Source organism: Salvia miltiorrhiza, chromosome 7 (assembly GCF_028751815.1).
Source record: "Salvia miltiorrhiza cultivar Shanhuang (shh) chromosome 7, IMPLAD_Smil_shh, whole genome shotgun sequence".
Lineage (NCBI taxonomy): Eukaryota > Viridiplantae > Streptophyta > Magnoliopsida > Lamiales > Lamiaceae > Salvia > Salvia miltiorrhiza.
In genome coordinates, this window is record NC_080393.1 from 30,441,951 (window position 1) to 30,455,299 (window position 13,349).

Consider the following 13,349-nt stretch of genomic DNA (forward strand, 5'->3'; position numbering starts at 1 on the left):
TCCAATGCAATCGACTTATTACTCAATTGCCGAATTTTATGATCTAACATCATCTGAGGTCTCTCTTCATAACTCAAGTCTGGTTCTAAGATCATTTCTTCTTAGTAAACCACATGGTTTGGGTCGAAAATATATATCCTCTCAATTGTGACACGTGAAACACGTTATGCACATTTTCAAAGCTAGGTGACAAAGCCAACCTATACGCTATTGGACCTATCTTTTGCAATATCTCGTAAGGACTTATAACTCTGGGTCTAAGCTGTCCTTTAACTCCAAATCTATTCATCCCCTTTGAGGGTGAAACCTTCAAGAAAACTTTGTCTCCTATCTCGAAACTTTATCTCACGTCTTATATGCAAACTCAATTAGTGGCAACACATTCTCCCGATTTACTCCTCTATCAAGGATAGTAGTTCTTATCATATCTTCTATCGTCTGCTATGCTAAAATTCATCCTTGTACCCAACTCTTTCTGTAACTCATCCAAATACGTGATGTAATTTTTTTTTTTTTTTTTTGAGGTGATCTACACTGGTACTCAATGCAATCTTAATGTCACGAACATACAATTGTGCTAACTTATCTGGTCCATACGCGATTAGGATCGGTATGAAATGTGCAGATTTTGTTAGTCGATCTACAATCACCCAAATTGTTGTATTTCCTCTTTGACTTTTCGGTAAAGCTATCACAAAATCCATCGCTATGTGATCCCATTTCCACTCGGGAATCTCCAACGGTTTTAACTTCCCATAGGGTCGTTGGTGTAATGCTTTCACTTGCTGACAAGCTAAGCATCGCTCTACAAACGAAGCTATGTCTCATTTCATTCCGTCCCACAAAAATCTATTTTTCACAACCTAATACATCTTTGTGCCTCTTGGGTGGGCGGTGTAAGGCGTGTCATGAGTCCCACTCATGATCGTATTCTTAAGTTCATCATCGCGGGGAATGCATATTCTCCCCTCAAATAAAATAGCATTGTCTGATGCTTTTTTGGTAACTCTTGAGATCTCATGCTCTTATCCTTTCTCGTAACTTGTTCATTGTCTCATCTTTCCTTGTGCTTCAATCACCATTTTCCTCAAACTAGGCATCGTCGCAACAATACTCGCTATCGTCCCTGGTGGTTTTATCATCTCTATCCTCATCTTGTCAAAGTCCTTTATAAGCTCATTCTCTCTCGTGAGAAGACATCCTAACTTTGACGAGACCTTCCGGCTCAATGTATCGGCTACTACATTGGCCTTGCCAGGGTGATAATTAATGTTGCAGTCAACATCATTTACTAATTCGAGCCATCTCCTTTGCCTCATGTTAATATCCTTCTGCTCGAAAAAATATTTCAAACTTTTGTGGTCCGTGAAAATCTCACATCTAACTCCGTAGAGATGATGTCTCCAAATTTTCAGGGCATGCACAACGGCTGCAAGCTCTAAATCATGCGTTGGATAATTTATCTCGTGGGGTCTAAGTTATCGTGATGCATAGACTATAACTCTTTTTTCTTGCATCAAAACACATCCTAGCCCACTCTTTAACGCATCTGCGTAGATGGTATACTCTTTATCCATTTCTAGGACTATCAGCACTGGTGCTGTAGTCAATTTCCTTTAAGCTCTTAAAAACTCTCTTTACACTCCTCTTTCCAATTGTACTTAACTTCTTTTCTCGGTCTTGCTATCATGGAAAATCCTTTAATAAACCTCTGATAGTATCCTGCTAAACCTAAAAAGTTGCGAATCTCGTTAGGCGTAGTTGGTGATCTTTACTCATGTACAACTCGTACCTTGACGGGGTCAACTTTAATTCCTTCGGATGATACAATATGTCCTAGAAAAGTTACTTCGTTCAACCAAAACTCGCACTTGGTGAATTTGGCAAAAAGCTTCTCAACTCTTAGCGTTTCCAACATCGTTCTCAAATGTTTTGGCGCTCCTTCTCATTCTTCGAATAGATGAGAATATCATCTATGAAAACTAGGATAAATTTATCCAGTTATTGATGGAACACTCGATTCATGTGATCCATGAAAACTACTGGTGCCTTCGTCAAACCGAATGGCATAACTATGAACTCATAGTGCTCATACCTCATTTTAAAAGCTGTCTTAGGTGTATCCTCCTGTCAAAGTTTCAACTGGTGGTAATCTGATCTCAAGTCAACTTTTAAGAAAAAGCTCGCTCCTCTTAATTGATCAAACAAGTCGTCTATCCTCGGTAAAGCATATTTGTTCTTGAGTGTCAATTTATTCAGTTCTCGATAATCTATGCACATTCTCAACGTGTCATCCTTCTTTTTGACAAAAAGGACTGGTGCTCCCCACGGGAAAGACACTAGGTCAAATAAAACCTAACTCGAGCAATTCTTGCAGCTGAATCTTCAGCTCTTGTAGCTCCTTAGGCGCCATTCTATAGGGTGCCTTCGACACTAGTGCTGATCCAGGTTCTAGGTCGATAGTGAACTCCAACTGTCTTGTTGGTGGCAATCCTGGTAAGACCTCGGGAAATACATCTCTATATTCCCTTACCACTACTACATCCTCAAAGTTTTTACTTGATTCTCCTTCATCATTCAAGTAAACTAGGTAAGCTTGTGCTCCTTTCTTCTTTACCAATTTCGATGCCTGAAGTGCCGAAATGATTGAAATTCTCTTCTTTCTATCAATGTCGTGAAAACATGTCTGTTCCTTCCCAGGTGGTTGGAAAGTTATCTGTCTCTTCTTACAATCAATCGGGGCAAAGTTCTCTTCTAACCAGTCCATCCTTAGAATAATGTCTACGTTCCACATAGGCATTAAGTGCAAGGTTCTTGTTTTCATCTTTAGTGATCATAACTCAAGCTCTAAGTTAGAAATCATGTGAGAAACTGTAGTAGCTCTTCCTACAGGAGTGATTACTCTCAACTCGGGACTAGTTTGTTTTGGTTCGAGTTTGAAGGTAACATGCTTCAACCAATTAAAGAATGCGAAGCTCCTGTATTAAACAGGATTCTAATTGGTGCATCCAATAACTTGCCCATACTACCTTAAAGTCCTGCCTTAAACCAGCACTTAAAACTCAGACATCTCTTCATCAGTATCCATCTTCTGATGAGCGAACGTGTTAGCTCACAGAATTCTCGATTATACTCTACAACCGATTTCTTTCCTTGCATCAAACTTCGATAATCAGCCTCTCGCTGCTTACTGTACTCCTCTGTACATACTTCTCAAGAGTAGTCTTCAATTGTTCTCAAGTGTAGTTTGCCAGTTGCTCGGGTGTTAAAGTCCTCTGACGTGCCTCTCACTGGTCTTATACATCAAAAGAATCTACTAGGATAACTCAAAAGTTGTAAGGGTTCAACCCTAGAATGACATCAAAACAAATTGTTGCAAACAAAATTGTTCAAGAGACTCAAATGAATGACCCGAGGGTAGAATGAAGTAACTACCAGGTCGAACAAAAATGACCTAGAGTAAGAACCCATCTGGCTTTTCAACCGAAAGTTGAAACACATGGGTTTATAAACCCAAAACACGTCTACTGAGATTTGGATCATGCGGACTGGCCAGGTCCAACATAATCACTCCCCAGTCACACGGGATATACTATCCCGAACTTGGAAATTTTGTGTCTTCTAAACCCTCAACATACTATACATAACAAAACTTAAGTTCACACCAGCAAGCTAAAAGCTTAAACTCAGGGTCCTATGTTCTAGACTCTTGTTTCGAAAGTTCAATATTTTTCGACTCTCCTCTCATGTTGCGGTGGTGGTGGCGGAGTATTATCCCGCCTATCCTTCACATCACACTCTTGATGACATCTTTGAGGCATTTTTGAAATCACAAAAGGAAAACTCAACTCGACCAACGCTCTAAGCATCCTCAAAACTCAAGTTCAATTTACTAACTCAACTTTAAGGAAACCCTCACGGTCACCTTAACATTCATCTGTAAGGCAATAAGCACTCACGAAATGCTAACAAAAAGACCACTTTGGTCAACCTAATATATCCATCAGTAGAATGCCTCTTTTTAGAGGGCTTACATAAAGGGGTTATTTAAACCCTACAAAAACCATAGTATCTATCGTAATGTCCCTTCTAAATCGACACCATTAATAGTACTATGTCTCGGTCTGGACCTCCTACGGTAATTGCTACCAGTTAACTCATCTAGTTGCTACTTTAGCACACTAGGAACATCCATCTATTTAACATCAGTAGGGTACTAAATTCGCATGCTTATCTATCATCATGTCAAAATCTCAAGTACCAGTATCTCCTAAGTAAGTTATATACATCGCAATGTAATTGCAACTAATCAAAAACGAGGGTGTACCGCGCATACTCTCAAGATCATCCTTAGCTCTAGCCTACATCGACTTCTCTTCTCATCCTCATCAACTCTAGCCCTCCTCGGCTACTTCTCATCCTTTCAACCCTAGCCTTCCTTGGCTCTTTCTCATCCTTTCATAGTCTATGAACATGTGTTTGAAAATCTTCTAGGGTATCTCTATACCACATACTGTACGCCTCGTCCTCGTATCCGATCTTCCCTGAGTTCGATCTCACAACAGTTCACTTTCGTGCAGTGCCAACAGTCCTGGCCAACCTATAAGGAGAACTTAAAGGTGGCTCTAGGAACTAACTCTACTTGGCTCCAGCAACAGAAATAAACAAAACATAACTTAGCAAAACTCCTACTATCATTTATACTCGACACCAATTGTTCGAGTGTCAGATACCAACATTTATGTGCGTTAATCATAACTCTCACAACTCACACCATTTAGTCATATCGTATCATCCATCAAAACAAATATAATCAAGTTGTTTTCTAGAAAGTTTTGCTGTTTTTGTGTCATCTTTAAAAATTCATAACAACCAACTCAATCATCATAAACTCTCATACCAATTGATCTCAAAACCTTCATGAAGTGTAGTTCACTCTAAAAATGGTAGTTAACCAAAAAGGTTAAAGGTTTTTGGAGATATTGCTCTTTTAGTGCAGGCTGTCAAAGATTGACAGTTTCTGCCAATTTTGTTTAGGCCATTAGAAACCAAGGCAAACCTTAATAAAATTCCATCAAATTTAATCATCCAAAACTAAAGGTATCCTTGAAGATTTGGTTAAAATTTCACAAGAGAAAACGTTCATATGATCTGCCAAATAAACAATGAAACTCATACACTTTTACTGTTGGACAAATATGACAGCAGAACAGGGCATTTTTGAAATAATAAACTGCTCTGTTTCAGAGGTCATAAAAATCGAAATCTTATGTTTTTAGAAAAGTATTGAAGTCTAGTTTCGTTTAAAAAAAAACGGTGATGCAAAATCCTTCATGGATTAATAGATATAAACGTTTTTGTGAAGTCTACCAATAGTTGACAGATTCTGTCAAGGATTTTTCAAAATATCTTTAAAATAGCAAACATCATTCAAAAGACATGAAATTTTGCAGCAACGAAATACACATATCATAGATAAACATACTAAAATTTCAGAGCCATCAAGCAATGAAAACTCATCGAAACATAAGCTTGAAACTGCTGTAAAATTTTGACAGAATTCCAGTTTTAATTTCGTTCAACAATTATCATCCATAAATTGTAAATCAATTAGCATGCTCATGTGATATCGTAGAACACATATACGCAATAATATTCATTATGCAACGTCCCAAACTTCCCGAATTTAAATAATCATACTCTAAAAATTTATACAATTTTCATGCTTGGAAAAATACGAATTTAATATATATCGATTCTAGCATACCCCTAAGCACAAATATCAAGTCAAAACGATCAAACAAAAATCGAAAGACAAGCTAATATGTGAAAAACGGGGCTGCCCTCATGGGTTTCATAGCTACGGTTCGTTCCGTTCTTACTCCCTTCATTAAACATGCTCAACATCTACCCAAGAACAACATACTAAAATTTCACGACGATCCGACGTCGTTTCAAAATAAAGTCGAGAATCGACGTTTTTCGACGTCGACGAAAATCGAAAATAAAACCATCAAAACGTAGGTAGAGATCTTACCTACTTAGATACATGATCGAAAAGATGATCGGTGCTCATCTCGGTGCTCAAAACGGAGCTTGAAACCTCCGTCCAAGCTAAAAATGGTGTTTGGCGTGATAAGTAGGTGTTTTGGGTGTTGTGTGTGTGAGAGAGCAAAGATGATTGGAGTGTGTTGGCTGAATTCAGCCGTGAGTGAGGTAGATAAAGGGGTGTTGGGTGGTTTGGGGGGTGGTTTTGGTGGGGTAGCCTTAGATATTTAAGATATTAACCCGTTAGTCGTTAAATATCCCGTTTCGTCTCGTTTTAACGACTAATTACCCACATTCTTCGTTACTCGCCCTCTCAACCTCTACTCACTTTCATTGCACTCGTAATTCTATATAAATATAGAAAACACAAGCTCGTTCTCGAAATTCTGATAAACGAGCTCGGTTCGTTTATCGAGAAAATCTAGTTCACTATTCACTCGTCGTCCAAAAATAAAAACTTTCATTATTGGACTCGTATCGAAAAACTAAGAATATTTCTCGATGACGTGCACGTAAGATTTTGAAAGTCGACAAAAAGACGAAATAGCCGTACTTTACTATTCATCGTCAAAAAGTCAAAAATTTCAAAAACGTCTTAACGGACTCAGATTTCACTTCCGAGTTCACCGTTCTCATTCAAATAGTTATCTAGAATTATTCAAATACTCAAACTCAATTTCGGATATAAAATCTCACATCATCCAAACATCATCAAAAGAACATCTCAACATCTTTAAAATATAATAACAAAACTTCATATAACTCCTCATCTCTATACAAAGTAATCAAACAAGGGATCTTATACCCTACTTACTCAAACTTAAGCAATTAAACACGTCATCAAAAGCCCGGGTATTACACGGCGGCAGATCTGATCTGATGAGGCGACGGTGGATCTGATCTGATTGTTGCGCCGCCTCCTCCATCGACAGATCTGATCTCCGCCTCCTTCGATTTCAGCCATTCACAGATCTAATCTGATCTGATCTGTGTTGCACGTATGGCACTTATGGCACTATTAGTGTCATAAGTGCCATAAGTGCACATTTCCCCTTAGGGTTTAGATATTCCATTTAGGGTTTAGATTATTCATTTGGGGTTTAGATGTTTCATTTAGGGTTTAGATTATCCATTTAGGGTTTAGATGTTTCATTTAGGGTTTAAATGATGTTGTTGTTTCTGTATTTGTGCTGCACGTATGACACTTATGGCACTAATAAGTGCCAACGAAAATTCAAAATAAAACCAAGTAAAATGGTCATTTGGGCACTTATGGCACTAATAGTGTCATAAGTGCCAACGGAAATCCAAAATAAAACCAAAGTAAAATCTTGGCACTTATGGCACTAATAGTGCCATAAGTGCCTAACCCGACCCGGCACGCGACCCGCGTGCCTGATCCTACCCGGTCCGCCTCATTAAGGGTAAAAACGTCCAAATCAATAAATATGGCCAAATTTTGTGTTTTTTCAATGTGTGACCATAAATTGTGTTTATGCTTCATTTTGGCTACTGCAAAATTTTACTCTAGATTTATTATATAAGTTTAATTATTAGTATTTTTCTTGTTTAGCTTATTACTTCTTTTTAGATAACTACATGATATATATAAATATGCACCATTAAATTTTATCAAGGTTATTATTAGTATTATTATTATTATTATTATTATTATTATTATTATTATTATTATTATTATTATTATTATTATTATTATTATTATTATTATTATTATTATTATTTCAATTCCTATTAGAACTAGAACTCTTTTATCATCTTTATTCTTTATCCTAGGAGATAAACATAGAATATAATTTTTATACTTATCAAAAACTCCTCGTAACTAATATAAATAGAAGCACAAATATTACTCCAAAAAAAAACCTATACGCAGAACCTGAATCAAGCAATCATAATCGGTACACATTATTTTCTTCTCTTTTAATTGTTACGCATAGGTAGTAGCTTTTGAAAATAATTTTTTTTAGTAATTGATTTTCATGTAGCTTTGATACCCATTCATCTGTAAAGCTTTTCGTAAAAGGTCAATTCAGATTTAATCATTTTTAGTATATTAATGCTTTTGTTCAATTTAATTATAATCCTTTTTGGCTTAGACAATATTTTTGGATGGAGTTTAAAACTTTTTTTTCTTTTTCAAGTAGTAGTCTGCGAAGACTTATTTGGTTACATCATTGTTTAAGTTTCAAAATTCTAATGAATTTATAAAGTGGCGTTTTATTTTTATTGAGCTAACCAAATCTGGAATTCCGAAAATCTTTCTTTTTATGTAGTTAATTGATTTAAGTTAAATCAGTTTTTCTATAATTAAGATAGTTGACGGTAATTGTTAGTATAGGAGTATTTTTTTTATAAACTTATTAAATTTCTTTAAATTCTAAATAATTTAGTTTAATTCCAAAAGGTTTATATTTTTAATGCTTAAGTATATATATTTAATTATATAAGATTTATTTACAGAATTCGAATTTAAGTTATAGTTAGGATTCATATTGAAACATTTTATCTATTTAATTAGGTACGGTGTAACTAGGATCCTCGTTTCAGATTTGATTGAATTTATAAGCTTGGATACTAAGGTGAGGGATTTTACGCTTATTCATATGGTTATATATATTTTATTATCGCGTTTGATTACTTGTTTACGTGCATCTTATGACTATGTTGTTATATGTGATCATGGGACCTAAGCCATTGATCTATGATGTTATGTGCGATCATGAGAACTAAGCCATTGATCTATTTTGTTATGTGTGATCATGAGATCTAAGCCATTGATCTATGATGTTATGTGCGATCATGGGACCTAAGCCATTGATCTATGTTAATAAGTTGATCATGGGACCTAAGCCATTGATCTATATATGTGTTTGATCATGTGACTTAAGCCATCGACTCAAACTATGATTATGTTTGTTAAGGGGCTCCGGTCTCTTGGCGTATGCTTGCAAGTATGATAACGTGTTTTGATTATATATGTGACGTATATGAATATTTTGTCATGTTTCTCACTGAGTATATTTTCAATATGCTCACCCCTTATCTTTTCAGTTTTGCAGTTCCAGAGTCAAGGTAGCTATGGAGGTGGAGAATGACTAGGGATAGAGATTTTGCCTTGAACTTTTTAGTTGAACTTGTTTAGTCTTAGTTTATCGTTTTATTTTTATTTCATTTTTATGTTGCTACTTTAGTTTTGGCAAATTATTTTTTTTAAATTAGTTTAAATTTTAATAGTCAAGAAGTTTTATTTTATCTATTAGTTCTTTAAATTTTGGATTGCAAAGTTTATGAAAATTGGGGTGTTACAATACTTACTAAAAATAGAAATGAAAATGTATTTTATGGACAAACTAAATTAAAAGGAAAATATGATAATGCAATTGGTAGATGGAAGGAGTATTTTTTTTTTTATAATTACACCATTTTCCAATCTATAATTAAATGCTACGGACGGAAAAATGAACCTAATTGGTCTTCAAAATTCCGAAATGAACGATACGATCGAAATAATTTCGTCCATGAATGCAATAAATGTAAAATTGTTGGTGGAAATTTTTGTTTTATGACTTACTTTTAAGAAAAACCTGTACAAGAAATAAAATTGTTATATGAAAACGACAAACAGAGCTCAAAAAAAAAAAAAAAAAACGACAAACAATTACAAATTTACAATGAACAAACATGACATTGTAAAGAACGAGGCGGGCCCACCGTGATTTCGATGTTTAGATTAATAAATTAATTAAAAATAAATAAATGGCTCTAACCAGTCAAGTAACGGTCAGAAGATTCGGAGAAGGGGCAAGAAAAAAAGAAAACAAAAAACCCAAAAAAATGATGAAATTAAAAATTAAATGTTCTTATATATACAGTTTGTATATCAATGTATTGATGAAGAGAGAAGAAGAATTCTAGAGAGAAGATAACACAGAGCAAGTAAGGAAGACGGTAATACTCCGATCAAATCGTTGCCGTTAGCCTTGTCGTTGTCCGTTGGATTGCTCGATTTCTTTCCAACATTTTCCTCAACGATCTTATTGTCGTTGTTGACGGAAAGCGGGGATAGGCAAGGAATAGTTTCTTCAGATCTGGCCTTCTGGTGAGTTGAATTCGGAATCTTGCATTTATTTTTCGTGCTGGCTTTGTCTGTTAGGGTTATCGACTTACTTGATTGGATGAAATCCCTCTCTTTCTTCATCTTCTTTTACGTTAATGGCTGAGTTGTTTATCTATGTCTTGAGCAAGATATTTTGCTTTAAATTGGATATGATTGAGTTTCCCGTTGTTACGTGCGGGTATCTTTGCGCGTGAATGTGGTTTAGGGTTGGAGTGTGGAGTTATTGGTTATTTTTGTAGATCAAGATTCAGTAGAATACGTTTTGTTTCGTGAATTAGCTGATGTTTATGTTTCGTGATCATTTTGTTTACTTTTTCTTTATTTGGTAAGGATCGATTGTTTTCGTTAGAGAGTGAATCGTTTGTTATTATCAGCTTGATGCTAAGATCCTATGCTAGAATGCATATGTTCTTATTGGTCAGTTTTTTGTGTTTTGACGCTGATCTTGGGTTTGAACGGTTTAATTCATAGTTGTTTCAGAGTTTGTACGGTTTAATTAATCAAATTTTGGGATGATTCGTGTTATATGCCGTTCACTATTGTTGTTTGACTTGCTGTTTTCTCACTTTCAGAATGCTGGTGTGCGGTTAATTGAAATCATCACATGGCTCTCTCGATGTACTGATTGTGTGGTTCTGTTCTCTCTCCCGGTCCGTTTGATCTTCTAGCATATTGGTTTTTCAATTGATGACCGTTAGTGGCACAGATATACTTCTGGTTCTACGGCACCCGGCTTCTGAGTTTGGGTTTGAGCTGAGAGTGAGGGGAAAGCTCTCTCCCTTTGCCATCTCGGTTGCCAGCCGTGAGGAGAACCACTTTTGGTCATTCCCTTCCTTTCATGTCGCGTAACTTGGACAGTCCTGTGCAGACCCAGATGGCTGTGGCAGCTTTCAAGAGTCCGCTTGGAAGTGGGGACTACCATGGGTCTAATGGGTTGGAAAGGAAATCTTCATTCTCGAGACGTGTTTTTGTACAGACCGAGACAGGCTGTGTGTTGGGGATGGAGTTGAACAGGAGTGACAATGTGAATACTGTGAAGAAGAGGTTGCAGCTTGCCCTAAATTTCCCCATTGAGGACAGCTCTTTGACATTTGGGGATATGGTTCTGGAAAATGACCTCAGTGCCATTAGGAACGACTCTCCTCTGCTGCTAACAAGGAATCTGATGCACAGGAGCTCGTCTACTCCGTGTTTGTCTCCAACTGGTAAGGACAACCAACAGAGAGATCAAAGTGGACCAATCGAGATTTTGGGTCATTCAATTCGCTTTTCCAAGATAAAACAACTCGTTAAGGAAACTATCAAGGCGATTAAGAATGGGGTTGACCCAATCCCTGCTCAAGGTGGGCTTGGAGGTGCTTATTATTTCAAAAATGTTCGAGGTGACAGTGTGGCGATTGTGAAACCTACGGACGAAGAGCCATTTGCTCCAAACAACCCAAAGGGCTTTGTTGGTAAAGCCCTTGGGCAACCGGGTTTAAAGCGATCCGTAAGAGTTGGTGAAACAGGGTTCCGAGAAGTTGTTGCATATCTACTCGACTATGATAATTTTGCAAATGTGCCTCCTACCGCACTGGTGAAGATTACTCATTCGATCTTCAACATTAATGATGGTGTGAATGCAAACAGGCCACAGACCAAGAAGCTTGTGAGCAAGATTGCATCCTTCCAACAGTACATCCCACATGATTTTGATGCTAGTGACCATGGAACTTCAAGTTTCCCTGTTTCTTCTGTGCATCGCATCGGGATTTTAGACATTAGGATTTTTAACACAGATAGGCATGCAGGTAATCTTTTAGTTAGGAAACTTGATGATGTAGGCAGGTTTGGTCAAGTGGAACTCATCCCCATTGATCATGGCCTCTGCTTGCCTGAGAGTTTGGAAGATCCATATTTTGAGTGGATTCATTGGCCCCAGGCTTCCATTCCTTTCTCAGATGACGAACTTGAGTATATAAGCAATCTTGATCCTACTCGCGATTCAGAGATGCTGCGAAGTGAGCTCCCCATGATCCGAGAGGCTTGTTTGCGCGTCCTACATCTCTGCACAATTTTCCTCAAGGAAGCTGCTGCATATGGGCTGTGTCTTGCTGAGATTGGGGAAATGATGAGTAGGGAGTTCCGCAATGGTGAGGAGGAACCCAGCGAGCTTGAGGTTATATGCATGGAGGCAAGAAGGCTTATTACTGAGGAAATCTTTTCCCCCAGGGGAGAAGTAGTTGATGACGGCTTCCTATTTGACATAGATTGTGAAGACAGTGGTTATGAGTTAACCCATAAATTGGTGTCTGAAGACTCTGCAACAACGTTCCATTTTGGTAATGGCCATGCTCTACTTTCTAGACTCGATGAGTGCCCAGAGGAAGGAGAGGAAAGTGAAGGAGACGAGGAGAATTTAGTTAGTCCTCCAACCTTAGCAAAGAGCCAGAGTATTTCGAAACTGTCTATGTCACTGAAATATACTAGCTTAGGCGAGAAGAAGCAGCCCAAGTTCCCAAAGTTCGCGGCGTCCAAATCCGACAATGCTACTAACTCATCTAGTAGGAGGAGCGCCAACGTGCAGCTCCCAGCAAGCGCCGGCTATGTGAAGCTGGCGGACATGAAGGACTACGAGTGGGCACTGTTTGTGGAGAAGGTTCAAGAGCTGCTTCATCCTGCATTCGCCAAGCGCAAGTCTATCACGCTGGGGCAGAAGCAGAGGCAGAGGCTTGGAACTTCCTGCCAGTTTTGAGACATCAAGGTATGGCTGTCGTACGTGTTGTTATAGAGTAGATTTGGTTTGTGCTTTCTTCCTCGAGTTGTAATGGGAGGGAGCCGCGGTTAGATGCGGTGACATGTAAATATTCTTTGGAGTCGAGTCAGGTGAATGAGTGTAATTGGCTGTATTTGAAATGACATTGTTTCATAAATAATTTGTACTGAAAATCTTGGAAAAGAAAATCCATCTTTGTACATATCATCAGGTTTGCTCATAGTGTGAATAATGTAGGCTTTGTTTTCTCAGTTTTGCGCTCCCATTCTATACTCTTGATTTATTTTATTTGGTTTCAGCTCTCAAAAAGTATATTACTATTATTCTTCTTCTTTTGAAATGTACTTTTTCTTTGACATGAAAATAGTGAAATTACGATTGAATAGAAGCCGGCTACAGGAAAGTCAT

The 13,349-nt window shown here is 37.4% G+C and overlaps 1 protein-coding gene across 1 annotated transcript; it reads left to right on the forward strand.

Annotated features, from left to right (window-relative positions):
* The first annotated feature begins 9,838 nt into the window (after positions 1 to 9,838).
* LOC130995928 (phosphatidylinositol 4-kinase gamma 7-like) lies at positions 9,839 to 13,143 on the forward strand. Its single transcript, XM_057921436.1, has 2 exons — positions 9,839 to 10,168; positions 10,759 to 13,143. The coding sequence occupies exon 2, from the start codon at positions 11,025 to 11,027 to the stop codon at positions 12,918 to 12,920; it is 1,896 nt and encodes a 631-aa protein (XP_057777419.1). The 5' UTR covers positions 9,839 to 10,168; positions 10,759 to 11,024; the 3' UTR covers positions 12,921 to 13,143.
* The last annotated feature ends 206 nt before the right edge of the window (positions 13,144 to 13,349 follow it).